The 27,629-nt window shown below is 50.0% G+C and overlaps 2 protein-coding genes and 2 long non-coding RNA genes across 4 annotated transcripts in view; 2 read left to right on the plus strand and 2 right to left on the minus strand.

Annotated features, from left to right (window-relative positions):
• Positions 1-1,423: 1,423 nt before the first annotated feature.
• LOC310751911 (protein S100-A6-like) lies at positions 1,424-9,499 on the plus strand. Its single transcript, XM_083591681.1, has 3 exons — positions 1,424-1,565; positions 7,919-8,066; positions 9,277-9,499. The coding sequence occupies exons 2-3, from the start codon at positions 7,929-7,931 to the stop codon at positions 9,409-9,411; spliced, it is 273 nt and encodes a 90-aa protein (XP_083447807.1). The 5' UTR covers positions 1,424-1,565; positions 7,919-7,928; the 3' UTR covers positions 9,412-9,499.
• On the minus strand, positions 6,390-7,912 carry LOC310752032. Its single transcript, XR_014542808.1, has 2 exons — positions 7,446-7,912; positions 6,390-7,202 (listed from the first exon to the last, which is right to left on the minus strand). It is a non-coding gene; the product is annotated as an uncharacterized lncRNA (long non-coding RNA).
• A 4,585-nt stretch (positions 9,500-14,084) lies between the features above and the next one.
• The window catches only part of CRTC2 (CREB regulated transcription coactivator 2), a 39,509-nt gene continuing 25,964 nt past the window's right edge, over positions 14,085-27,629 (minus strand). The window contains exons 9-14 of the mRNA XM_083591097.1: positions 27,405-27,454; positions 26,259-26,503; positions 22,720-23,192; positions 19,207-19,530; positions 17,160-17,403; positions 14,085-15,267 (exon numbers count right to left, since the gene is read on the minus strand). Coding sequence (XP_083447223.1) covers positions 15,059-15,267; positions 17,160-17,403; positions 19,207-19,530; positions 22,720-23,192; positions 26,259-26,503; positions 27,405-27,454 — 1,545 coding nt within the window. The 3' untranslated portion in view covers positions 14,085-15,058. The remainder of the gene's footprint in view (positions 15,268-17,159; positions 17,404-19,206; positions 19,531-22,719; positions 23,193-26,258; positions 26,504-27,404; positions 27,455-27,629) is intronic.
• LOC310752046 overlaps positions 23,199-27,629 on the plus strand; it is an 83,295-nt gene continuing 78,864 nt past the window's right edge. Inside the window, exon 1 of the long non-coding RNA XR_014542821.1 lies at positions 23,199-23,800. This is a non-coding gene — a long non-coding RNA (uncharacterized lncRNA). The remainder of the gene's footprint in view (positions 23,801-27,629) is intronic.

Consider the following 27,629-nt stretch of genomic DNA (forward strand, 5'->3'; position numbering starts at 1 on the left):
CCAACCACTGGCAGGTCATTCAGAAGGGAAGGTGGCCCCTTGTGTGAAAATGAGACGTCCAAGCAGATCTCCTTGGCAAGGCCACACACTCATTTATCGCTCTTAAAGGAACTGGTACAACTGGTTTTGTAGGAAGCAGGCAGAGGGTACTGTATTCTGAAAATATGAGGATGGGGGTGACCGGGCAGTGAGTCTTGCTGTAAGCCTTTGCCTGTTGCCATGCTTTGAAAAGGTACAGTGGTACCTCTGGTTAAGAACTTAATTCGCTCTGGAGGTCCGTTCTTAACCTGAAACTGTTCTTAACCTGAAGCAGCACTTTAGCTAATGGGGCCTCCCGCTGCTGCTGTACCACCAGAGCACGATTTCTGTTCTCATCCTGAAGCTAAGTTCTTAACCCGAGGTACTATTTCTGGGTTAGCGGAGTCTGTAACCTGAAGCATCTGTAACCTGAAGCGTCTGTAACCCGAGGTGCCACTGTAATTTCCATGCAGCAAGTTAGAAAAAAAACAGGCAAGACGTAAGGTGTCGTCATGCTCAGTTATTTGCATGGCTGACAAAAGAGGGGGGGAATAGGCGAGGGGGTAGGTTAGATATCAAGGAAGGGGGGTTCATCAGGGGTGGGGAAAGGGGAAAGGGGTAGGCTGGGCAGAGACAGCAGCCCCTAATATATATACCGTATTTTTCGCTCTATAAGACGCACCAGACCACAAGATGCACGTAGTTTTTGGAGGAGGAAAACAAGAAAAAAAATATTCTGAATCTCAGAAGCCAGAACAGCAAGAGGGATTGCTGAGCAGTGAAAGCAGCGATCCCTCTTACTGTTCTGGCTTCTGGGATAGCTGTGCAGCCTGCATTCGCTCCATAAGACGCACACACATTTCCCCTTACTTTTTAGGAGGGAAAAAGTGAGTCTTATAGAGCAAAAAATACGGTATGTATGTATATACACACACACGTTCTTTGAAAATGATCAGGGGATCCGGCTGTGTGTTTAAGGGCTCGTCAAATCTCAGTTTGATTTGAAGGGCGGACAGACGGACGCGGAGGGGAAACTGAGGCACAAGAACAAACGAAGGACTGAACGAACACCCGGGGGGAAAACTGAGGCACGGAGGAAAAAGAAGAGAGAAAGAGAGGTGGGTGAATGGATGGATGGAAGGGAAAGAAGGAAGCTCACCTGGAAAGGGAAACCGAGGCACAGAGCAAAGAGAGAAAGTCTGTGAAAGGAAAGAAATGACAAGTTTCTAGCCCTCTATGTGGAATTAGGGAAAAGGTCTCTCTTCCCTCCCCACTCTCTCTCTCTCTCTCTCTCACTCTCTGCACCTGAGAAGTGTTGGAGGGTTCTGGAACCTGGGAAAGAGTTAATACAGCAAATAAAGGTGGAGTTTGAAATACACAGAAAGTTTTGGGGTGGGGGGGGGCGTTGTTCCTCTTTGCATCCAATCAGCTGCCTCCCGGGACAGCCTCGGCTCCGCCTCCGCCTATTAAGTCCAGGCTGCCCCAGCTGTGAGCTACCACTTTCCCCTTCGCTTCCTGCCACTCAGCACCGGACCATCTCGCTTCTGGTAAGTCTTGAATCCTGTTCCTCCCACCCACGGTTCCTCCATTTCGTTTCCATCATCTCCTGACCTTTTGCAGAAGATTTCCCCGGTCCATGAGCCAGATGTGTAGCTTTTTCCCTCCAGATGTGCCCCTCCCTCCTCCTTCCTAGTTCCCCTGTTCTTTTTTCCTCCTTAGGGACAGTCGAGAGACCATTTCAGAGATGTGGTTTCCTAGGAATAGTTTGGAAAAAGTCGAACCTTTTAATATCCTTTCTGCCCTATCAGAAAGATCCTTTTCCCTAGCCCTCCCCTCCCTCGTTCTTCAGGGGGAGATCCGATAGGTCTACTCGGAAGTAAGCCCCCTTCAGTTCAACGAGGTTTGCACACTGCTAAGTACAGGAGAGCAGCTTAGCAGCGCGAGCCTATACGGGTCTCCTCGGAAGTAAGACCGCATAGGATGGCAGCGTAATTCTTACCGGGGCCCACGCAGAAGTTAAGTCCCATTTTGCTCAGTAGGGCACCCTCCCAAGTTAAGGGTGCAATTGATTATATATTGATATTGTAATTTATTTAACGGTATTTCGTCCCGTTGAGCTCAGTGGGTCACCCTCCCAAGTTAAGGGTGCAGTGGTTTATTTAATGATGTTCCTCCTCCATTCAAATATTGGGTGCTCTTTCGTTTAAAACCTCTTTCTTAAAAACCTTTTCATTACTTCTACTCTTCTCATTTAGGCGTCACTTTCTGCAAAAGAGAGAGAGAGGCGTTGAATTCTAGAGCTGTTCTAACTCCGGATTTCCCGTTTGCATTTTGGCTTCTGGTTAAGTCGCTTTCAGACTCTCTCTCTCTCTCTTGTACAGAAAGTCTGAAAGCGACTTAACTAGAAGCCAAAATGCAAACGGGAAATCCGGAGTTAGTACAGCTCTGGAATTCAACGCCCCTCTCTCTCTCCTCTGCCCCTCCCGGCGGTTTGAGATTTAAGCTGCATTAAAGGCGGTGCCTCTGGGCATACGCAGAGCGCTTGTCCTCTCGCCGCCGAACTACGGCAGCGAGCGCGTCGCTCTTTTGCGCTCAGGGAGCCGCTCCCTTGTAAATGGAAACTTACATTCCCTCGGCTTTACTCCCATTGGACAAGTTGTGCTTCCACACACCCCAAGCCTTTGCCATGTGGGGTTTTTCCACGGCTGCGGGGAGGGAGCGGGTGGGCGTTGCGCTCCGCACCCGAGGAATTTTGCAACCCTCTCGAGAACTGGGAGGCGCCCAGAGTCCAAACGGGGAGAGTTTGGAGCCTGACGCATGAAGCTGTACTGCAAGAGCGCAGGAAAAAGGAAGGATGTTTGGGGAGGGGGGGTGTTGGGGGACAGAAATAGGGAATTGCCCAAGGGTGGGGCACCACACGCACTCACGGTTCCCCCCCCCTCCATGCTTGCTTAGCTTGTGCCGCTTGCAAACTTTGCGCATCAAGACTGCTCCACACGCCCTCCTGGCCTCTGGTGGGGAGGCGTGATAATGCACACAGAGTCCCAGTAATTTCGTTGCTACTTTATTAGTAGAGCATTTGCATCCTGCATTTAAAGCGCTCTCATGCCGCTTTTAGCTGCCATGCCCTTTTAACTTCCCTACAAGCATCCTGTAAACCAGGGGTCAGCAAACTTTTTCAGCAGGGGGCCGGTCCACTGTCCCTCAGACCTTGTGGGGGGCCACACTATATTTTGGAAAAAAATAATAATGAACGAATTCCTATGCCCCACAAATAACCCAGAGATGCATTTTAAAGAAAAGGACATTTCCCAGACCGTCTGCGGGCCAGATTGAGAAGGCCGGATCCAGCCCCGGGGCCTTAGCTTGCCTACCCATGCTGTAAACTGCAGTTCTTTCAGGGAGCTGAAAGTTCCATGAAAACAGCCCTGTTCAGTCTTTTATTATGAAGGCAATTCTGTATTGGGAAGTGTTTTTTTAATGTTTAATATTTTATTATGTTTTTATACGTGTTGGAAGCTGCCCAGAGTGGCTGGGGCAACCCAGTCAGATGGGCGGGGTACAAATTAATGATGATATTAATGATGATAATAAATTACCTGCAGTTCCCAGGGTGCCGGGGGGGTGGGGAGCCATGGAATAAGTGGAATAGGAGTGTTTTCGATGGGTGTGATTATGTGCCATCCTCTAGAACAGGAACGGGAGCATCTGTGACCTATGGGACAACTACAGCTCCCATCAGCCAATGGCCAAAGGTGATGAGAGTTGTAGTCCAACAGCATCTTGAAGGGCCCGCAGGTTAGTGGTTGGACCACAACTCCCATCATCCTTGGCCACTTCTTGTGCCAGCCGAGGCTGATGGGAACTGTAGTTCCGTAGGGCGCCAGGTTGCTCCCCAATGCCCTCATTTCCCCAGGCAACTGGTCCCTATGCAATTTGCTCAATGGTGAGGCAGCACACCTGTAGGGCGTGGCTGGGCCTTGCTCTCTCTCTCTCTCTCCACAAATTTAGCTGTCGAGCACATGTCATCGGGCCTCGCATGGTTTTCATTTGCTACTGCGTTGGGGGGACAGGGGCCCTCCCAGGTGATGGTGCTGGGGATGCCCCAAACCGCAGACAAAGGGAGCAGCAATAATAATAATAATAATAATAATAATAATAATAATAATTTTTATTTATACCCCGCCCTCCCCAGCCAAGGCCGGGCTCAGGGTGGCTAACAACCAATAATAAAAACAAGTTGAATGAATACAACTTAAAAAACAAGATTCAAATACAACATTAAAATGCAGCCTCATCACAGGAGGAGAAAGGAAAAAAAGAAAGAGGGGGAGGGAATCAAATTGACTCCAAGCCAAAGGCCAGGCGGAACAACTCTGTCTTACAGGCCCTGCGGAAAGAAATCAGATCCTGCAGGGCCCTGGTCTCATGAGGCAGAGCATTCCACCAGGCCGGAGCCAGTGCTGAAAAGGCCCTGGTTCTGGTTGAAGCCAATCTAACTTCCTTAGGGCCCGGGACCACTAGGGTGTTGCTATTTATGGACCTTAAGGTCCTCCGTGGGCCATACCAGGAGAGGCGGTCCCGAAGGTACGAGGGTCCTAGGCCGTGAAGGGCTTTAAAGGTCAAAAGCAGCACCTTAAACCTGACCCTGTACTCCACCGGGAGCCAGTGCAGCTGGAAAAGCACCGGGTGAATATGCTCCCATGGCAGAGACCCCGTGAGGATTTAATGCGCTGCCTCCGTGCCCCTTCTGTTTGCCATCACACCTGTAGATAAGGTGGTGATCTTTTTCCGCCCAGCAAGAACACCCAGTATGCTTTCTCACTCTCTCTGAAGAGGCCAGATAAGATCACCACCACCTTAAAAAACCCCCATCTAGAAACCACTGCTGTTCTCATAAACCATGACGGCTTCAGGGTGGGTTGTTGATTCTTAAGATTGTGCAAAAATGAGAACTTGCGGAACTGGATCTTGAAACTGCTGCGGCTGACGCTGCCTATCATACTTTTTGCAGCACAGCACCTTGTAGGTTCAATCCCTGACTTGGAGAAAACACTGCCTGAAATTCTGACAAGCTGCTGGTGGTCAGTGTAGACAGTAGTGAGTTAGATGGACCACAGCTCTGACTCAATATACTGCAGCTTCCTCTGTTCCCAATTAAATCAGACCTTAATCCGGAACTATGAAGACTGGAATCTTACTTTATTTTTACTTATTTATTTTTAAAATAAATTTTATTAAATTTTCCACCGTGATAACACAAACCACAAAGCAAGATGCTACACAAAAACAGAAAAGGAAAAAGAAAAAAAAGGGGGGACAATAAACAGATAGACAATAATAACAAACTTAATTCTTCACAAATCCAACCTTTTAAACATCTTGGTTGACTTCCTCAAATCCCTCCCTTCTGAGTTTCCTTGTAATTAAAAGTAACAGCTTTCCAATATCATCATTAACTAAAACAATTTCCAATTATAGTCGCATCTTATTCACTTTTCTTAACATTCTGAATCCCATTTATTTAATTATAACTTAATTTAATCCTAGGCCTATTTGTTTCTTTCAAGTAATTTCTAATTTTTTATATTGCAATATTTATTCAAATAGTCCTTAAATTTCCTCCAGTCCTCTTGAAACTCCCCTTCTTTCTGGTCGCGGATTCTTCCAGTCAGGTCAGCTGGCTCCGAGAAGTCAATCATCTTCATCTGCCAATCTTCCACTGTTGGTAGTTCTTGCGTTTTCCAATTTTTAGCAAGTAATATTTGGGCGGCCGTTGTGGCATACAAAAATAATTTAACATCTTTCTTGGGTGGAATCTTACTTTATTTTTAAGGGAAGGCCCGCAGGCAGCTCAGCGAGAGAGTGGCTCCCTTGATGTGGGTTGGGACGAGAGAGTATTCTCCTCCTTTCATCACTCAGCTTGCAGCACATGAGCTTGCAGCACATTAAGCCTAAAATAATACCTCTTGCTGTGGCTTCTAAGACTTCTGGTCCTTACCACTTTGGGCATGTTCCTTCCCAGGATTAAGAGACCGCACCCTGTGATCAGCTAGGATGACAGAGTGCCACAAGGACACACTGTCTCCTGGCACCAAGCCATGCCAAGAGAAGATATCACAATGGGCGAGTGGGCCTAGTTGCAAGACAAATCATAGCTCAGTCGTAAGCCTGCCTGGCCTCTGTAGGAAGCTGTTTTGTTGAGTCAAACCATTGGCAGCGGCTCTCCAGAGATTCAGACAAAGGTCTCCCCCAGTCTAGCTGGATATTGAACCCAGGATCTTGTGCATAAAAAGCAGACACTCTTATCACTGTGCTACAAGTCCTTCCTTCACCTCTTCTTTCAGATGGGCTACCCTTTTTTAAAAAAAAAAGTATTATAAAGCAATGCATTATATTAATACTTTTTTTAAGCATCCTAAAAGCATTGGGAAACTCTCCCACAGACTGTGAGGAGAGGCAACCAAGTGACATCACAGGTGCTAGCCAATAGCCACCCTACATGCATACCCTTCCCAGTTTAACCCAAACCATGTTGCAAGCTTGTAGAACAAGTCCCCCCCCCCCAAAAAAAATTGCCTTGGGAAAACCAATTGCCTTATTTTTGCAGTGAATGTGGTGCTACCAGATTGACCTCAGCCCCCCCCCCAATACCTTCATCTCCTTAAGTGGGAATCAGTTGTCTTTAAATATTTTGTTTCTTTGGTGCAGTCAAAACAAAAACTGGAACCAACTTTTAAAAAGAAAAGGAATGTAGATAGTGAACCTCAGGCCCAGGAACTAAATGTGGGCCTCGGAGCTTCTCTGTCTAGCCCTTGCGACCCTCTCCATGTTGCATTTTTTCTCTTTCTCCTGAGCCATACCCCTTACCAGACCTTATTTCCACGTTCCTTGTTTCTGCCTGGCTTAGAAGTCCAAAAGAGGCTTCTTCCTAGCCTGGATGGAGGGTAGTGTACAGAGAAAGTTGCCTAGTGTACAAGGGCAAAATCCACATTTGTCAGGTCAGCCACTTTTGCCTGTGGCCCCTGGAAGGCTGTCCGGCCCTTAGGCTGAAGAAAAGTTCCCCAGCCCTGTTTTACATTAACAAGTGCAACTGGAACCCGCGCCTGCAGCTCTTTAAACTTGTTCTCTGCTGCTCATGCAGACGCAGTGATGCTTATGGGATTTTTATTAAATAAAATACACTGGTACCTCGGGTTGAGTACTTAATTCGTTCCAGAGGTCCGTTCTTAACCTGAAACTGTTCTTAACCTGAAGCACCACTTTAGCTAATGGGGCCTCCTACTGCCGCCGCGCCACTGGAGCCCGATTTCTGTTCTTATCCTGAAGCAAAGTTCTTAACCTGAAGCACTATTTCTGGGTTAGCGGAGTCTGTAACCTGAAGCGTATGTAACCTGAAGTGTATGTAACCCGAGGTACCACTGTACAGTAAGTGTGTTAGAGAGGTAAAGGTAAAGAGACCCCTGACCATTAGGTCCAGTCGTGGCCGACTCTGGGGTTGCGGCACTCATCTCGCTTTAATGGCCGAGGGAGCAGGCGTACAGCTTCCGCGTCATGTGGCCAGTATGACTAAGCCGCTTCTGGCGTACCAGAGCAGTGCATGGAAACGCCGTTTACCTTCCTGCCAGAGTGGTACCTATTTATCTACTTGCACTTGGACGTGCTTTCAAACTGCTAGGTTGGCAGGAGCAGGGACCGAGCAATGGGACCCCGTCGCGGGGATTCGAACCGCCAACCTTCTGATCGGCAAGTCCTAGGCTCTGTGGTTTAACCCACAGCACCACCCATGTCCCTTTGCGTTAGAGAGGTAGGCAGCAGGAAAGCTTTGGAAGGCCGGCTTTCCCCTCCCAATCTGTATAGCCTCTTGAACTCTCCCCGTTCTGTCTTGCCCCTTTTTCAGATCTCTCGCCATGGCAGCACCTCTTGACCAAGCTATCGGCCTGCTGGTTGTCACCTTCCACAAATACGCCGGCAAGGATGGCGATAAGAACACCCTAAGCAAGAAGGAATTGAAGGAGCTGATCCAAAAGGAGCTCACCATTGGACCGGTGAGGATGGGGGAAAGGACCAAATATGCTCAGAGTTCATGTTTGAGGACAAAGGAAGCTGGGGCTACACAGGGACACATCCTGTCTCTCGCTCTTTCTCCCCCCCTCCCCGCCAAATTAAAAGTTCTGCAATGTGACCATGGTTGGGTAGATTAATTCGTATGACCTACCGTATATCCCCACTGACTCAAAACGGCTTGCCCCAGTTGCTTTTCTCCCAGGGGGGAAATGATAATAATAATAATTTATTATTTGTACCCCGCCCATCTGGCTGGGCCTCCCCAGCCACTCTGGGCAGCCTCCACAAAGACCAAAAATACACTAAGATGTCACACATTAAAAACTTCCCTGAACAGGGCTGCCTTAAGATGTCTTCTGAATGTCAGGTAGTTGTTTATCTCTTTGACATCTGATGGGAGGGCGTTCCACAGGGCGGGTGCCACTACCGAGAAGGCCCTCTGCCTGGTTCCCTGTAACTTCACTTCTCACAGGGAGGGAACCGCCAGAAGGCCCTCGGCGCTGGACCTCAGTGTCCGGGCTGAACGATGGGGGTGGAGATGCTCCTTCAAGTATACTGGACTGAGGCCATTTAGGGCTTTAAAGGTCAACACCAACACTTTGAATTGTGCTCTGAAAAGTGCTGGGAGCCAGTGTAGGTCTTTAAAGATCGGTGTTATGTGGTCTCGGATACAAGGACACCCACCCACCCTAGACCTTTCCCCACAAGTGGAGAAGCATCTGGGTGGATGGAGAGAGAGAGCAGGGGGATATGAACGGGTGAAGCAGTCCCTTCATGACCCAGCAGTCTTCCGCTCTGGGCTAAATCCTCAAGAAATGAGCTTTTCAGTTAAAATTCCGTCAAATGATCAGGAAGCCACGTAGACGAATCTGTCGCGCGATGGCCTCAGGAAATGAGAAAGTGTAGGAGACAGGTGCCCGGGCAAGGTCTTAATCCCAAAAGGAGGGTATAAAGAACGCCTTCTGTGCATGTGCAGAGCGAGACTCAGACAGCATTAAAGGAGGAGCAAGGTGTCACCAACAGCATCTCCCATCGCTTTCCCCCACCTGCGATAAAAATAATGCTATTATTCATACTAAACCTTGCCTCCCCCCACAAGTTTCCCAGAAAATCGCCTCAAATGTTGAAACGGAAAGCAAAGGCCTTGCTCCACTGAGCATTCTAAATTCGTGATTTCGTTGTCTATTCCAGAAACTGCAAGATTCAGAGATACAGGCATTAATGAAAGATCTGGACCGCAATGGGGACCAAGTGGTGAACTTCCAGGAATATGTCACTTTCCTGGGTGCCCTGGCAATGATTTACAACGAAGCTTTGAGTTCGTAAATGTACACGCCGGTGGGTTGAGGTTTTGTGGTTCGGGATTATACCTCTGTAGGCGGTTTCACGTCCAATAAAATTTAAGTTTTGTAAAGTTTGGCTCCGCATCCGTGACTTTTACCAAAGAGATCCCATGGTGTGTGAACAGGTAACTCGCAAGTTCTACTCATTCAGCTTTACGTGCTTGGCAAAAAAGGAAAGGGGAAAAACGGAAATTAAAAAGGGGACCGGTTGGGGGGGGGAGACGGGCATTCCCACCCATAATTTCACAGAGTGTTTTGACTATGCTTTGCCCTCACAGAGCTACATTTCCCAGAATTTCATGAGAAAAGAGGTATTGATTGCTAAACAACACACACACTCTCTGTAAGGGGAATAACTGGTCTCGGCACCCCTGACTAACAACAGCTCCCAGAATCCTTTGGGGGAAGCCATGACTGTTGGAAGTTGTGCTTTAAATGTATGGTGCAAATGTGGCCTAAAAGCAGCGTCACCGATATTTTTAGAACAGCGGGCATATCTGGATTTTTTGAGGGAAGTGCTATGGGTGTCAGTCACAAAATGGCTGTTGGAGAGAGGAGTGGCATAAGTCAAAATGGCTGCCATTTTTACAAACAGCGGATTCCGGGGGGATCCTATATTCTCAAGGTGGTCCAAGCTGGCAGAAGCTGTCCAGAGTTTCAGGCCAGCAACAATTCCCATATCTACCTGAAGATGTGGCTGAGACCTATCACCAGGCCTCTTCTCATTTTCAGCATTGGCGCTCTAGTCACACACACACCCCAACATTTTTCGGATGAAAATAAGCACCTTCTATTCTATTATTATCGTTGTCATCATCATCGTCATCATCATCATCATCATCATCTATTTATACCCTGCCCATCTGACTGGGTTGCCCCAGCCACTCTGGGCAGATTCCAACAGACTGGTACCTCGGGTTAAGTACTTAATTCGTTCCAGAGGTCCATTCTTAACCTGAAGCACCACTTCAGCTAATGGGGCCTCCTGCTGCTGCCGTGCTGCCGGAGCACGATTTCTGTTCTCATCCTGAAGCAAAGTTCTTAACCTGAAGCACTATTTCTGGGTTAGCAGAGTCTGTAACCTGAAGCGTATGTAACCCGAGGTACCACTGTACACAAAACATTAAAAGAAAACCTTCTCTATACAGGGCTGCCTTTAGATGGCTATGGGGTTAAGAGAACTCCATACCCTCCAACTTTTCTCCGATGAAAATAGGGACGTCCTAAGGGAAAATGGGACATTCCAGGATCAAATCAGAAACCCGGGACGGCTTCTGTAAATCCAGGACTGTCCCTGGAAAATAGGGAACCTTGGAAGGTCCATAGTCAACACCATTGCAGCAGCATGTTTTGCAATTTAAAAGAAAAGATTTCACACAATAGCGCTGAACAGAAACCAAACAGTTGTTCCACAAAAGCAGTGTGCATGTTAAAAATATCATTAAAAAGATGAAGGGGCTAAAGAAGCAAGCAAAAGGGGGTGGGATTTGGGAGTAGGAAGCGAGGGCGAGTTGTAAGGGGAGAAGGGTTTGGTCAGGGGTGGGGAATGGGCAAAGGGGTAAGTCTGATTGGGGGGCAGGGGTTTGTACCCCCTAGTCTCACACACACCCCAACCAACGAACAGAAACAGAAGCCTCTTTAAAGAACATCAAGAATAAATTTGCTGAGTGGGATTCTGAAAGCCCTTTTGGGGGGGGACGACACAGAACATGGAGCCAGCCCAGAGTGCTGGGCCGATCTGGTTCAGTCTTGTCCACATTGTCCAGCAACAGCTCTACAGTGTTTCAGACAGGGCATTCCCATATCTACCCTGAGACGCCAGAGATTTAACCTGTGACCTTTGGTATGGGCAGCAGGTGCTCTCTGCCACTGACCTGGTTCCCTTCCTGGGTATAGATCCTTTTCAGCAGCAGCTTGTGACACACCACCCTGCCTTCTGCAGCCAAGCAGAACCCCCAGATTCCGTCTCTCTCAATGCAGTGGCAATTGCTGGAGGGCGACAGCAGGGAGCGCTATTGCCTCCCTGCTCTGCTGCTGAGCCAGGAGCGGATCTACTACGAAACTAATGATGCTTAAGCTTCAGAGCGCCTCATCCCCCAGAGACCCCAGAAGCAAATTTAGTCCATGTTGCTTAGCATTTTGAGGTCTAGTAGACACAATTTGAGTCACACGATTTATCTTTTGCAGTATGTATTTCAAGAACCCCCAAGTTTGAGAGGCAGTAGTACAGATGTGATAGAGAAGAAAGCAGTGGTTACCCAGAACCCGTTGCTGGTTGCGAAGGGGTCCCCATAACAGTTTGACCTTTGGGAACCCAAAAATGTTGGTCCGCCACTGTTCTGAGCTTTCCAGGGGAATCTGGTTGGGCTTTGGCTGCAGGATCTGGTTTCTTTCCGCAGGGCCTGTAAGACAGAGTTGTTCTGCCTGGCCTTTGGCTTGGAATCAACTTGATCCCCCTCCCCCCTTTTTCCTTTCTCCTCCTGTGATGGAACTCCTATTTGGGGACTTCCCTGGCTTTTTTCTGGCCCACGTAGGACCAGTCTGGATAGTTGGCCTTGGTGAAGATTTGACGTTTTCATCCCCAAAAGGTTTTTGATTTGAGTTTCTACTGAAATGAGGCTGCATTTTAATGTTGTATTTTAATCTTGTTTTGAAGTTGTATTTTAATCAACTGTTTTTATACCAGGTGCTAGCCGCCTTGAGCCCAGTCTTGGTTGGGGAGGGCGGGGTATAAATAAAATTTATTATTATTATTGTGGGGGGAAATGGACCAAGTGGACCATCTATGTCAGAGCTCTTCTCCTCAAGGAGTACCACTCATGGGACTGGCCCCTTACTCACCTAGTTAAAAGTGCACTCAGACTCTCACCTGCCAGGTAAGCTCAACTCAATGGGGTGGAGGGAGATTTTGCAGGTGTACTTAATCTTGTGGCACCACCAGGTGGCACTCTGGCTGCATAATTCTCCAGGCAGCCGTCACTCGCAAGTTTTGTAGTCTTACCAAAAAAATCTGGATCTCAGATGTGGAGCTTTCTGCTATTTATCTGTCAAATGGGAAGCTAGAACTTGAGTGCAAAGGCATGAAGGAGCAAGTTAATGTGGTTACAACACAGGCCACTGCCTGATCAGCTCAGGATTCCCGAGCGCTGGTACAATTGAGCATATCCTCTGACAGTCCTCACGTGATCATAGGGACATTTTCATCCCAGGAATGTTGGGAGGGCATGCAAATCTTTTACAGGCCTTTCAGGGAAGACTCCGTATCAAAAATTAAGCCAAGCAATGCTCAGAAACTGGAAGAGGCTGAAAGGATAGCAAGGAGGCCAACCAGCCACACCTTAGCTTAGTCTAAAGTTTGTTACTACCTAGTCTTGCTTCTGGAAAGTTATGGGCACTTTGTTTCCATGCAAATGATCTTGCTTCATATAGCTAAACCATGGACGAATAAGGCTCTTGGCCAATGCAAAATTCGGGGAGGAATAAGGCGATCGGTGACCACTAGCCAGGATGTTCTGCCTCCAGAATCGGCGCCAGAGTCGCAAGTGGGAAGAGTTGCCATTGGGTTTGGGTTTGCATTGGGGTATCTAGTTGGCCAACTGAACAGCTGCACGCTAAAATCAAGGGTAGAGAGTTGCTGAAAGCTCTGTGCTGCTGTTTTAACTATGGAATTCACTCCATAAATGCCAATAACGGGCATGAACTTAGATGTTTTTAGAAGACTGGGCAAATTCTCAGAGGATATGGCTAGGAATGGGTGCTAGCTACCTCCACAGTAAGGGCAGGGCGAGCGCACCCATGAGGCAAGGTCCGGCAGTCGCCCCAGGCAGTAGATCAGGCCTCTGAGGAGCCCACTGCTGCCCCCTGGTTAAGAGCGGTAGTCTCGTAATCTGGGGAACCGGGTTCGCGTCTCCGCTCCTCCACATGCAGCTGCTGGGTGACCTTGGGCCAGTCACACTTCTCTGAAGTCTCTCAGCCCCACTCACCTCACAGAGTGTTTGTTGTGCGGGAGGAAGGGAAAGGAGAATGTTAGCCGCTTTGAGACTCCTTAAAGGGAGTGAAAGGCGGGATATCAAATCCAAACTCTTCCTCTTCTTCTTCTCTGGCTGCAGAAGATGAGGCGGCCAAGAGCTGCCATATTCTGTTTTGCTTCAAGCCGCCTGGGCTGCCTCTGGGTCAGAGACGGTATCCTTCTGAATACCGATAGCTGGAAATGGCAGGAGGGGAGGCTGCTGTCGCACTCGGGTTCGGTTGTAGGTGCCCCATTGAGGCCCCTGAGAGAACAGGGATGCAGGACTAGATGGGCCATGGGCCTCATCCGGCAGCACTTCCCTTAGTAAATTCGTGTGCCCAAGTATCCCACTCAAGATCACATGAAACCGGTCCGGAGAATTTTGCATCGGTTTTTCCTCTTTCGCTGAGACCACGTGGCAAGCGGCTTCTGAAAACCAGGGGCGGATGGGCTCTTAAAAGTTTTGCGTCAGAAGCAGACCAGACGCCGGGGACGAAATGTAGCTCCGGCGTCGCCCTGAGCCCCTTCCTTGCAGATTTTGGGCAGCTGCTCTGGAAAAAAAGAGGACCCGAGGCTGGGACAGTCCCCACCCTGATCTGGCAGGACGAACCGCCGCCCGGAAAACCACACAAAAATCAGTGACGGAATGTTGTTATAATTAACATATATTTTAAAAAATAATAATAAAATCACTCTGGTTTATCTCTTCCACAGTGGGGGCGGAGGGGAAGGAAAGGTGAGGTATGGGCTGAACCCCAACCACAGCCCCCCCTACTTTGAGCTCCCCCCCTCCGCCCCAAACTCAAGCACAGAAGCCAGACCTCACGACAGATAAGGATGCAAAGTTACAAGTGCTTTACAAGAGAAACGCCCCCCTTTTTTTCCTCTCCCCCACATGTACACGGCAGCTCAGGAGGAGAGGGGGGGGCAGGAGAGAAGGGCAGTTATGTACATAATTGCTTTTCTTTAAAATAAAATTTTAAAAAAAACATGATTAGGCCAAAAAAAGAGAGAGAGAAAACGAGAACGTAACCCGCCCGCCCCCCCCAAAATGCTCTGCACGCTACGAAAGTCTCTATAGCTATCGGGTGCAGGTACGAAATATACACAGGAATAAACTTGGGGAAACGAAATGGCTGGAATTGATTTTGAGGGAGGGGGCAGACACTTGGATTCACACAAATGCGAGCTCCCCCAACACCCCGATTCAAGGGAACTGGAACACTAACACCTAGACTGCGTACGTTCTCTCCCGCTTTGGGGAGGATGCTGAAAACTCTCATGGCCTGCCCCCCCGCCTCTAAAGAGTACAGAGGCTTCTTCCCTGACCCTGGGGGGGTCGACCCCTGCCCCGGTCCCCTATAACCTGGGATTGCAAGTGCTCGTTGCAAAGTCCGGTCCCAGAGCACCCTAGGAGGCGTTTTAAGCTTGGAGGGGATGACGACACTTGGGGTGGAAAGGCAGGGTGGGCAAACACAATCTCCGCTGTCCCCAGCCCCTCTTGCCCGGCGCCTCTGGTTTAGGAAAGCAAAAAAAAAGTCGTCCTTTTGTTTTTTCGTGGCTCAAGAGGGTCCACCTCGCAGGGGTGGCGTTTCTCGGCGCTGCGGCCCTCTCCCTTCCTTCACTGGAGTCGGTCGGTGCGGAAAGAATCCTCGACGGCCGGGTCGGTCAGCAGGGCGTAGGGGTCGCTCAGCATGTTGAGTCCGTCCAAAGTGAGCGGCTCAATCCTCAGGTCCTCATCCAGACCCAGGGAGGAGGAGTCCATCTCAAAGCCCGGCATGCCCGCCAGGACGGTGGCAATCTCCCTGGAGATCCCGGGCGGGGAGTCCCCTAGAGGAGGGAAGGATTGGAGAGCAAAAAGAGATGTACAGACAAGGAGAAGTTTCTTCCTCACACGGTGCATACTGTAGATTCTGGCGTATTAGGCGAACGGGCGTATAAGACGACCCCCCAAATTGGCAGCTGCCAATCTGGGGGGTTGACTTATGTGCCCAGTCTTATACGTGGCAGCTTCACTGGTCAGCGGCAGTGGGCGGTGGGCTCCACGCCGGGAGGAAGCTGCCTGGCGAAGCTGCCCAGCAAACCCATACCCGGCATATAAGAGAACCCCAACTTTTTAGAGGATTTTCCGGGGTTAAAAAGTCGTCTTATACGCCGGAATCTACGGTAGTTAAATTGCAGAATTCTACGTGGGGCCGCCTTTGAAGGCGACTCAGGAACTACAACTAATCCAGAACGCGGCAGCTGAACTCGGAGCAGCCACCGGGACAGTATAATAGCAGTCCTAAAGGATCTACACCGACTCCAAGTATGTTTCCGAGCACAATTCAAAGTGTTGGTGCTTTTAAAGCCCTAAGCAGCCTTGGCCCAGTATACCTGAAGGAGCGTCTCCACCCCCATCATTCAGCCCGGACACTGAGGTCTAGCGCCGAGGGCCTTCTGGCGGTTCCCTCCCTGCGAGAAGTGAAGTTACAGGGAACCAGGCAGAGGGCCTTCTCGGTAGTGGCACCCGCTCTGTGGAACACCCTCCCATTAGATGTTAAGGAGGTAAAGAACTAAACAACTTTTAGAAGATATCTGAAGGAAGCCCTGTTTAGGGAAGTTTTTTAATGTTCGATGTTCTACTGTATTTTTATATGTGTTGGAAGCCGCCCAGAGGGGCTGGGGCAACTGAGATGGGAAGGGTACAAATAATAAAATCATTCGACAAATTCATCTATCGAAGGCTACTATAATTGGTGTTACACTTTCCCGAGGGAGGTTTGTCTGGCACCTTCATGCTATTTCGCCAAGCAAAAACGTTCCCTCTTCCACCAGGCCTTGGGCTGATCAATATTCTACAGTATTTTAGATTTGTCTGGGGGGGGGGGTGTGCGCGCGCTGCTATCCTGTTTTGCTTTTGTTCTACTTATTTGTGCTTTTATCCTGCATTTTCATCTTGCGAACCACCACGAGATCTTCGGATGAAGGCGGGCGCAGAAATTTAATAAATCAATTAAAATCAATTAAAATCACCACGATGGCTATGCTTTGCCTCTGCAGTTCCCAGAGCCGGCCTTGCACAAGAAACGCAGTTGTTTCAGACAGCGGATCCGGACAATTGCCTCTTCGCTCTTACTTTTCCTGCCCGAAAATATTAGGCTACCTGTCAAGTTGTTTCCCCCCCACCCAAGGTGGGTTTTGTTCCCTCCTCCTGTGAGGAGAACCTGAGCTTACAGGGTTAAACAGCTCAGAGTGTACATCCTGCCTACTGTGGGGTGGGGAGACTCTGTGTCACTTCCGAGAGTCTCAGTCCTTTGTTCTATTCTGCTAATGAATGATTTTAGAGTGTTGTGTTGTGTTGTACTGTTTTATTGTTGTTAGCCGCCCTGAGCCCGGCTTCGACTGGGGAGGGTGGGATATAAATAAAATGTATTATTATTATTATTTCGCTTTCACGTGAAGCAGACGTGTCTCACGACGCTGCATGCTGTGTTAGACAATGGATAGCTTTGCTGTAAATAAAGCTGCTTTTAGTTATTCGTACCTCTGTGTGAGATTTTGTTTTATGCACACTGAAGCACAGAAGCTTTCTCTGAACGCTGCTAAAACTCTGCTGTTTGCTCAGAGCATCGGAATGCGGACTGTGAAGCAGAGACCTGGCGCAGCTTTGGAAGCGGGCCGGACGCCAGGCTTATCTGGGCAATAAATCAAGGCTACACCTCCTCACTCTCTCCCCTTACCTGTGAGGATGATGTTGGGGATGGGGCCGTGGCGGTTCGAGTTGCTCAGGTTCTGGCGGTTGAGCAGGTGGGGGTCGTGCGTGCTGCTGCTGCTACTGCTGCTGCTGGTGTTTGTGGTCCCACTGCCCGACAAGCCCATGTTGTCGCCTTGCGGGTAATTTAAGGCACCCAGGTCGTCCGAGAAGGCGTTGCTGTTGAACGCGAAGCCTCCGCTCATGTTGTCCACGTAGCCGTATTGATCGAACTGCGGAAAGGAAGGATAGAGTGGGCCTGGGCCGGTTTCGGTGATACGTGGCAGGATGGGGCAGGTGGGGAGGACAGGCTGTGACACACACACACACACACACACACACACACACACACACACACACACCCCTGAGGCAGGCAGGCCCAGAAAACCACCCCTCGCTTCATAAGGAAGAAGCTGCCTTATGAATTGGCTGGAATCAAGGAGTTGCCAGTGCTTGAGGTGGGCAGTTTTAAGGTAAAGGTACCCCTGCCCGTACGGGCCAGTCGTCTCCGACTCTAGGGTTGTGCGCCCATCTCACTTAAGAGGCCGGGGGCCAGCGCTGTCCGCAGACACTTCCGGGTCACGTGGCTAGCGTGACGAAGCTGCTCTGGCGAGCCTGCACCAACGCAGCACACGGAAACGCCGTTTACCTTCCCGCTATAAAGCGGTACCTATTTATCTACTTGCACTTGGGGGTGCTTTCGAAGTGCTAGGTGGGCAGGAGCTGGGACCGAGAGACGGGAGCTCACCCCGCCGCGGGGATTCGAACCGCCGACCATACGATTGGCAAGTCCTAGGCGCTGAGGTTTTACCCACAGCGCCACCCGCGTCCCCAGTTTTAGGAGCCGCCTTATTTCTCTGTTTACGAGTTGTTTTGAGCTGCTTTTAATATTGTGTTTTATTGCTTCACCAGAGTGGGTTGATAACGATGAGGATAAGCAGTGTTTTTTTTTCTAAAAAAAAAGTTTAGGGGTACTCTCATTTTCCTACTTATATTGAAATACTGTCCCTCAATGAGGCCAAACTTAGATTCACAAAATGTTTAAGGGTATGCGTATCCACCAGGAAAAAAAGCATTGATGATAAGAATATGAATAAGAATATGGCTCATCAACATCCGATGGCCTTTAAAATGTGTTTTTTGGGGGGGAGGCCAAAAGGGCTGGCGCCCCTGGTAAGCCACTGAGAACACTTGCCACGCAGCTATGCCCTGCGGAGGACCTTAAGGTCCACAAATGACAACATTTTGGAGGTCCCAAGTCGCAAGGTGGTTAGACTGGTCTCAACTAGGGCCAGGGCCTTTTCAGTACTGGCCCCGACTTGGTGGAACGCTCTGTCCCAAGAGACTAGGGCCCTGCGGGACTTGACATCTTTCTGCAGGGCCTGCAAGACAGAGCTGTTCCGCCTGGCCTTTGGTTTGGACTCAGTCTGACCCTTATGTTTCTCTCCCCTTATGGTTTTGATCTATGGGCTACTTTTAAAATGAGGCTGCATTTTAAATTGCATTTTAACTTGTATTTTAAATTGGTCCCCCCCCGTTATGTTTTTACTGTAATTTTACTCGTGTTAGCCACCCTGAGCCTGGCTCTGGCCAGGATAATAATAATAATAATAATAATAATAATAATAATAATAATAATAAAATTTTATTTATATCCCGCCCTCCCCAGCCAAAGCCGGGCTCAGAGCGGCTAACAACAGTAAAATAACACATTATAAAATCAGTTCAAATCAAATTAATAGCAACCATTCGGCTAGAGTTCTGTGAGGATTGCCAAAGGAGGGGGTCAGGCTGTGCCCTGGCCAAAGGCCTGGTGGAACAGCTCTGTCTTGCAGGCCCTGCGGAAAGATGTCAAGTTCCGCAGGGCCCTAGTCTCTTGTGACAGAGCGTTCCACCAGATCGGAGCCACAGCCGGAAAAGCCCTGGCTCTGGTTGAGGCCAGCCGGGAGGATATAAATAAAAATGATGATGATGATGCAACTCCCAGACCCAAAAGGGGGTGGGGCAAGAGACGAGGAGACACCAAGTATACTCACGTTGCCCAGGCCGAAGTCACCCAGCTGCTGGCCGAACTGGTTCTGCAGCATAGAATTGGACTGGTAATGCATTGGGTAGGGGCACTGGGACTGCAAGTGCTGCTGCTGCTGTTGTTGCTGTTGCTGCTGGTGCTGTTGTTGCTGCTGGTGCTGGTGTTGGTGTTGGTGCTGGTGCTGGGCAGGCTGGCGCCCCTGCTGAGAGGCCGGCCCTTGCGCCTGGTGGAGGGACTTCTGATTCTGCGGCAGGATCATCCCTGGCTGGCTGTAGGGGTACGGGGGCAGCCTCTGGTCGGCCGGCAACTTGCTGGTGTCCAGCGGAACCCCCTGGAGAGGGAAGAGAGGCGTTCCAGTCCTGTTAAAAGGGAGTCTGCAGCCGCAGGGGGAAGGAGGCAAGGGGCTTCCCTACGCCGCTGCCCCCCGCCAAGTGTTGAGGCAGCAGGGTGCAGAGGGTTCAGTGGTGGGGGAGTTCAGAGGTGAACTCCACCCTCCCTAAAAAAAGGAGACTGTACCAATTCAGACTGCAGGTTGGGAACGGAACCATTTAATGCTCCCGCAAAAAGAGAGTCACTCCCTGCAATTCTAAAGACGAGCTGTCCTGGTTCGGGCCAAAGGGGGTCCATTTAGTCCAGCATCCTGTTTACACGGCGGCCCAGTGGGAAGGGGAAGTCCGCAAACAGGAGCTGCGTGCAACAGGAGTTCTCCCCTGGCTGCCAATTCCTGCACAGCCATCAGGACCAGCAGCCATGCAGACAACAAACCTCCTCCATGAATCTGCCTCCAAAATCACCACACAGCTCTTTTTATCCTACCTTCATTTTCTTTTCTCCCCCCTTTTTTCTTTTTTCCTCTCCCTCTCTTTTCCCTTTCTTCTTCTATTTTTCTTTTGTCCCCTTTTTAGATTTTAAAAGCATTTATCCCAGTGTGTTTACTGGTTTGTATTGGGCCCAAGTTTCTGGAAATCTCTGGAAATGTATTAATAAAAATAGATATTTGCCACACATAAAAAATAAAAAAAGTAACTACACAGCTCCATGTAGGAAATGCTTCACAGAGCTAAGCTTCAATGTCTTCCTGGTTAATAAGAAGTCACAATGTCTTCTTGTATTTTGCAAAACTGCCACAGGGGGAGGTTGGCAATTATATACAACTCTATGTCTGCTTTATAAAAGATCCCTGTGGGGGGAAATCTGTTGGAGGTTTAGTCACACCTACTGAGTTTGTATGCTTTTTTGCTGTTTGATCATGAAAACCACGTTACTGCGCACATCTCCTTATTTGCGCTGTTGCCTGGGAATTAATAACTAAATTCATTGCTCAACTCTTGAACAGTTCCTTTTCCCCCTTCCTGTTTTGCTATGGCTTATAGCTAAACAAAACTATTCCTGCATGAATCAGCAGGCTGAAGGAGCAGATCTTTTTTATTTTTTTTAACGCAGAGAATTCTGTGTTACCCAGAGGAACGTTCAAAATGGTTCGCTCTTACCCACAAGCCTGAAATGGTACAGCTCACTCAGGAGTCTAGTGGAAAGACCTGATTGAAGGAAAAGGAAGGAAAGGGAGAGATCAAGAGCTCCACCTAGTGGGCATATATTGAAGTAAAAAGTACCATATTTTTTGCTCTATAGGACGCACCTTGTTTTAGAGGGGGAGAACAAGAAAGAAAAATCTCCCCCTCTCTGCTCAGCACCCCTTCAGCGAAGCGGCAGGAGAAATGGATCCCCTTCCATTTCTCCTCCCGCTTGGCTGAAGGGGCGCTGCGCAGCTCTCCCTCTCTGCTGAAGCCAGGAGAGTCTTGCTCTCCCGGCTTCAGCAAAAGGAATCCGAAGCCTCCGGAGTGCAGAGGGACCTCCCGCTGTGCTCCGGAAGCTTCAGGCGGCTATCCCTGAAGCCTGGAGAGCGAGAGGGGTCGCTGCGCTATCCAGGCTTCAGCGAAAGCAACGCTTCGGAGGCTTCGTGTTGCTATTGCTGAAGCCAAGGAGCCTGCATTCGCTCCATAGGACGCACACACATTTCCCCTTAATTTTTGGAGGGGGAAAAGTGTGTCCTATAGAGCGAAAAAAACGGTATTGCTGCTTTTTACAGTCCATTTTCTACATCCTGCCGTTTTCCCCACCAAGAACTCAAGGTGGTACCTGAGTCCTGTTTGCGACTTCCCTGTTGGCCAGGCTTGGCACTGCCATTTGGGCAGGCTTGGCAATGGCCAAGGGCCTTAAGCGGTGTGGAAGGGACCCTCACCGCTACCCACTGGCCCCATCTCTGTTAATTTCATAGCTCTAAAGTCAGGGTAGGGCTGAGCCCTGCGCTTGGTGCGAGGGGGGCATGGATGACACTGTGCCAAGGCCTCCCCCCCCCCAAAGTCTGGCTCCTGGTTGGCCCATCTGAGAACAGGATGCTGGACTTGATGGGGACTGGGGCCTGATCCTGCAGAGCTGCTCTTATGAGTAACAGTGAGGGCCTTCCTGGAGGAATCTGATTGGCTTCTCTGAGAACAGGATGCTGGAATAGATGGGTGTTTGGGTCTGATCCTGCAGGGTTGCGCTTATGTGTCCTACACGGAGCCCTCAAATAGTCTCTGGGCAGGTCAAGAGACCCAGGTGGGTGAAGTGAGGAGAGGGGAGAGATACTGATTCATCCCACCACTCAGGACAATGTCTAATTTCGTTGCAAACTGGCTATGCAAGGAGGTTCCTAATGCATGTGTGCTGGGGGACAGGAGTTCTTATAATTTCACATTTTTTAAAAAAATCTTTTACATTTCGGAGGCCTGCCACATTTCTCAGAGAGGAAACCGGCTGCTTGCTGGTTGCCCAAAAGCATTGCATTCTCCTTGGCTGTCTTTTTAAATCAATCTCTTCCTTCACTGGCTCAATTGAACAGCAGGCACCATCTCCTAGGGAAAAGGCAGCTACACCAAAGAGGGAAGATTGCCTCCAAAACCCAGAGAGATGGCCATAGCTGTCCAGGAGGAATGAGTTGATGGGAGGCTGGGGTTTTGCCCTGCTCCTTACTGGCAAGAGATGAGGTCATTAAAGTCAGAGACTGGGAGAGAATGCACACATGCACAGGCCTGAACAGTCTCCAGCAGATGGGAACACGTGTGGATTTATGGATCCACCTGCGATGTTTATCTGAACGGCACTGAAGTTGCTTGAGCCGCATTAAGGTGTGCTGCGGCGCCTCGGAGGCAGACGCTTCCCAAACGGCCCAGCAGCCGGCGCGGTTGCTCCGCGGCCAACCCTGCTTAGACCCCCTCTGGGAATCTTTCAGAGGGAAAAAACTGAGGAACCGGGAAAAGGTTCTGGAAGCAGCCTAGAATAAACGAGTCCTTGGGAAAACATTTTCCAGCAAAATTACCACCTGAGAAGGAAAAGGAGGGTGGGTGCTTTTCCCTGGAAGCTGAGATGAGATGGAGGGACAGAGAAACACACGACGATGGAAAAGAAACAAATTAAAAGTTATCCTTCAAAAAAGGCAGAGGCCGAAAGCGAGCGCGCGAGAGCGCCCCGTGCGTACCTGCGTGATGGAGGACAATGTGGGTGACATAGTTGGCGAAAACTGTTTTGGGTGCGGCCTTCTCGAGTCTCCGCCCATTGGGAGGGTCAAGGGGCTGAGGGGGACCCTGCGGCGGGGCGAGGCGTTCAGGGGGGCGTAGGAGGAGGCGGGGGCGGAGGAGGAAGCGGAGGAGGGGGAGCCGCCATAGCTGGGCTGCTGCTGCTGCTGCTGCTGCGGCTGCTGCAGGGTGGGATTGGGCTGCCCCGATTGGCTGCCGAGCGAGGAGGGGAGGGAGGGGTTGCTGAGGGAGGACGAGAGGGAGGGGTTGCTGAGGGAGGAGGGCAGGGACTGGTTGCTCATGGAGGAAGGGATGGAGGAGCTGCTGGGGGACGAGCGGAGGGAGGGGTTGCTCAGGGAGCCCTGCAGCGAGGGGTTGCTAAGCGAGGACTGGATGCAGGGGTTACTGAGGGAACTCTGCATAGATGAGCACAGCCCTGTGGGGACAAAAAGAAAGAACAGAACGAAATAAATAAATGTGAGTTGGGGGGGGGGAGAGGAAATGGAGACACACACACACACACACACACACACACACACAGGCCCGGTTCACACCAGACGCCAAACCATAGTTGTCAACGTTTCCCTTCTTTTAAGGGAAATTTCCTTCTTCCGAATAGGATTCCTCGCAAGAAAAGGGAAAAGTGGACAGCTATGAGCCAAACCATGGAGTGGAAACGAACTAGCAGGTTCCCAGAAGGACAGTCTGTCTGCTGCCGCACGACCCTGGTTTAGCGTAGCATTAAGTTTGAACCTTGAAGCAAGATAAACCGCAAGCTCGGGTTTGGAGGATGTGCTAAGACCATGGGTAGGCAAACTAAGGCCCGGGGGCCGGATCCGGCCCAATCGCCTTCTAAATCCAGCCCGTGGATGGTCCAGGAATCAGCGTGTTTTTACATGAGTAGAATGTGTCCTTTTATTTAAAATGCATCTCTGGGTTATTTGTGGGGCATAGGAATTCGTTCGTTTTTTATTTTATTTTTCAAAATATAATCCGGCCCCCCACAAGGTCTGAGGGACAGTGGACCGGCCCCCTGCTGAAAAAGTTAGCTGACCCCTGGCTAAGACAAACCATGGTGTACTGCAAACCAGTGTGTTCCCAGAGTGATGGTCACAGCCACGGGACTCCGGATCACCCCACACGGTCATGTTGCTGCTGTACAACCCAGGACTAAACCACAGTTCAGCTTGGTGTTAGATCTGAACCCGGAAACAGGATAAACCATGAGTCCTGGTTGGCACAATGTGCTAAACCAAACCATGGTGCACTGTGGACAAGTAGGTTCCCAGAATGACAATTGCGCTCCCACCCAGTCTTGCTGCTCAGGTACGATCCAGGACTAAACCGTGATTTAGATTACCGTTAGGTCCGAACCCAGAAGAAAGAAAAACCATGAGCCCAGGATTGGGCAATGTGCCAAGCCAAACCATGGCTTCCTTTACAGGACCAAGGAAGCAGCAAAGAAGCTGTGTTCTTCACTCTGAGCATCTTTGCTCTGGCAACCCGCACATCCACCAAACCACAGCAAGCCACTGTTTAGCTCAGTGTTAGGTGTGAACCACGTTTCCCTCACGTGCACACACACACACACACAATTACCCATGGAGATACATGAACACCCCCTGCCCTGTGTGTCGCAATCTTGGACTGGGTGGGGGGGGCAATGGGAGCACACGGATGGAGGTGAGAACAGAAAAATGTCATGGACACATACTCCCACCACATGGGCCTCAGAAGGGAGTGGAAGGAAGACCTCCCAAGGGGGCTGGGAGTTGATACATGCCCACCACCCGAATGGGAGGGGAGAGGGAGCCCCCAGCTTATGCAAAAGTTATCGGGTTCAGAACCATGTCATAGATTCAGGTGCCAGGGAAATGGGAAAGACTGGAGACCATGGAAAGTTGCTGCCAGAGCAGATGGCACTGAGCTAATGACACTGTCATACTTAAAAGGTAAAGGGACCCCTGATCATTAGGTCCAGTCATGGCCAACTCTGGGGTTGCGGCGCTCATCTCGCTTTACTGGCCGAGGGAGCCGGCATACAGCTTCCGGGTCATGTGGCCAGCAGGACTAAGCCGCTTCTGGTGAACCAGAGCAGCGCACGGAAACGCCGTTTACATTCCCGCCGGAGTGGTACCTATTTATCTACTTGCACTTTGACGTGCTTTCGAACTGCTAGGTGGGCAGGAGCAGGGACTGAGCAACGGGAGCTCACCCCGTCACGGGGATTCGAACCGCCGAACTTCTGATCGGCAAGCCCTAGGCTCTGTGGTTTAGAAACCCGTTAATGAACATGCCCAACTTGGGTTCGTTCCTTTCGACAGGCCAGGTGTAACTAACAGATCCCACTAGTGGGAAGTCCACCAGAGGACTTATGCTAAGGCAACGGGACTTCCCCACTCTCTTCCCGGTGCCCCCACCACAATTGGCTTGTGTGTGTAGAACCCACACGGGAGGAGGAGAGGAAAGACTGCTCCGCCACTGCAAGCAATCTCTGCTTATCCGATGGAACAATCTCCTTAGCACTATGCCAAATTCCTCCCAATGGGTTTGTTCTGAGCAGGACTTGGCTGAATACAACCGAGAGTCGCAGCGTCTGATGGGTCGCATGCAACTAAGTCCTACCCAGGGCAGACCTACTGAAATGGATGAACCTGGTGGTGGGCCCTCCAAATGTTGTGAGACTCCACTTCCCATCAGCCCCAGCCAGCAAGGGCCAAAGGTCAAGGGTGAAGGGAGGTGTGGCCAGCAAAATCTGGAGGGCATCAGGTTGGCGGGGCAGTTGATCTAACTGATCAGTCGATCGACTAAACGCTGCAGCCCCAGTGGCCCTGGAGGAAGGCAATCTCCCTCTCTTGCCCAGCCATGTACGCCATGCTCCAGCAAAGGACGAATAAGGACTCCCTCTTAAGCTCCCAATTGTTTGTGGCCCTGTTTGGGACACAAAGGGGGTGGTTTGGTGAAAACAGCCCCCCAGGCCCAAGGCTGAGGCTGGTGGCCCACATCTAATAATACAGTGGTACCTCGGGTTACATACGCTTCAGGTTACAGACTCCGCTAACCCAGAAATAATACCTCGGGTTAAGAACTTTGCTTCAGGATGAGAACAGAAATTGCGCGGCAGTGGCACGGCAGCAGCCGGAGACCCCATTAGCTAAAGTGGTGCTTCAGGTTAAGAACAGTTTCAGGTTAAGAACGGACCTCCGGAACGAATTAAGTACGTAACCAGAGGCACCACTGTAATAATAATAATAATAAATTTTGATTATTTTTATTTACATCTGGCCTACAGAACAGACATTTCCTGTCCTTTCAGCTCCCCCATATCCCACGGTTTGGTGGTTTGAAGAAGGGCCAATCGTGGGGCTATCCTGTGGTTCTGCCCACTGTTTGGCTACACACACACACACACCAAGCCTTCACACACACACACACACACCCCGCCCCAGCGCTTCTCCTGAGTTCCCCCGCTGGGCTCCTCTGCGCACGGTCAAGGTGTCACCTGGGGGGTCGTAGCCGGGGCCGAGCCCCATGCCGCCGCTGATGCCCAGGTGTGTCATGGTGTTGGCCAGGTTGCCGGTGCTGCTGCCGCCACTCAGGCTAGGGTAGGCGGACTCCTCCGGGTCCAGCGGCGTGGGCAGCGGGGAGGGGAAGTGGAGGTTGGTGAGGTCCGGGAGGGAGCCCCCCGTGTTGAGGGCAGTGGGGATCAGAGGCAGGTTGGCAGGCTGGTCTGGGGATGGGAAGATGCTGAAAGAGAGACAGGCAGAGGGAGAGATGTCATTCTGGTGAGGGACTCAAGACTTCAGATGGGTTTACACACAGAGAGTGTAATGCATCACTTCAAATGCAGGTTGGCAGGTATCACATTTTTAATGCAATTCTCCAAAATCCCTGCAGTTAGAAAATGTGCACAAAACCTCTCCCCACCCCCGCACATGCATCCTTTCTAGCTGCAAGGAGTTGTGCTTCGCTTTTTTAACATGGGGAGGAAATATTCATTTAAAAAAAGAACAGAATTACATGATCACCATCATTATTGTTATAGGCCTAAATATCCAGCCTGCTGCAAATCCCCAACCTATCATTTAAGAGGGTAAGTTAGACACCGGTGAATCTATATTTACCGTATTTTTTGCTCTATAAGACTCACTTTTTCCCTCCTAAAAAGTAAGGGGAAATGTGTGTGTGCGTCTTATGGAGCGAATGCAGGCTGCGCAGCTATCCCAGAAGCCAGAACAGCAAGAGGGATTGCTGCTTTCACTGTGCAGCGATCCTTCTTGCTGTTCTGGCTTCTGAGATTCAGAATATTTTTTTTCTTGTTTTCCTCCTCCAAAAACTAGGTGCGTCTTGCGGTCTGGTGCGTCTTATAGAGCGAAAAATAGGGTATATATTAATGTATTTCCCACAATGCAAAATCGTAAATTATCAGGGCGGTATGCAATGGCCGGAAACAAACTTTGTTATAAGAATAAATAAAAGAGATGCCTGAGAGTCAAAAGTGAGGGTTGCCCATCATATCTCTGCTAGAAGGCTGTTCCCTAGCATGGGAATGGTGACACTAAATGACTGACTTGTGTTTGAGGCTGGAATTTGGGGACTGAGCCGGGATAGAAGGGCTTCCAAGTTGGAAATCTGCGCTGATACTTACTGGATCCCAGGCACCTCGCAGGACCTCGGACGGGCAGACGATGAGGAGAGCTGAGAGAGGAAAAGAGGAAGGTGGAGTCAACTGAAAATCAGCATACAGATATGGGGAACTTATTGGCCACATGGAGTTCCACTGCCTATGTGATCAAGGAATGCCAAATCATACAAAACAAGTGTCTGGGGGCTGCAGCCTTTGTCGGAATCTCAAACTGCGCACAATTCACCT

Source organism: Podarcis filfolensis (genome assembly GCF_964270895.1).
Source record: "Podarcis filfolensis genome assembly, chromosome: 16".
NCBI classification, from domain to species: domain Eukaryota; kingdom Metazoa; phylum Chordata; class Lepidosauria; order Squamata; family Lacertidae; genus Podarcis; species Podarcis filfolensis.

Excerpts from the sequence above, each read along its gene's own strand:
- LOC310751911 (XM_083591681.1), top strand. The coding sequence starts at position 7,929 with ATGGCAGCACCTCTTGACCAAGCTATCGGCCTGCTGGTTGTCACCTTC. Across the intron at positions 8,067-9,276 it reads AGGAGCTCACCATTGGACCG|AAACTGCAAGATTCAGAGAT; the intron begins GTGAGGATGGGG and ends TGTCTATTCCAG.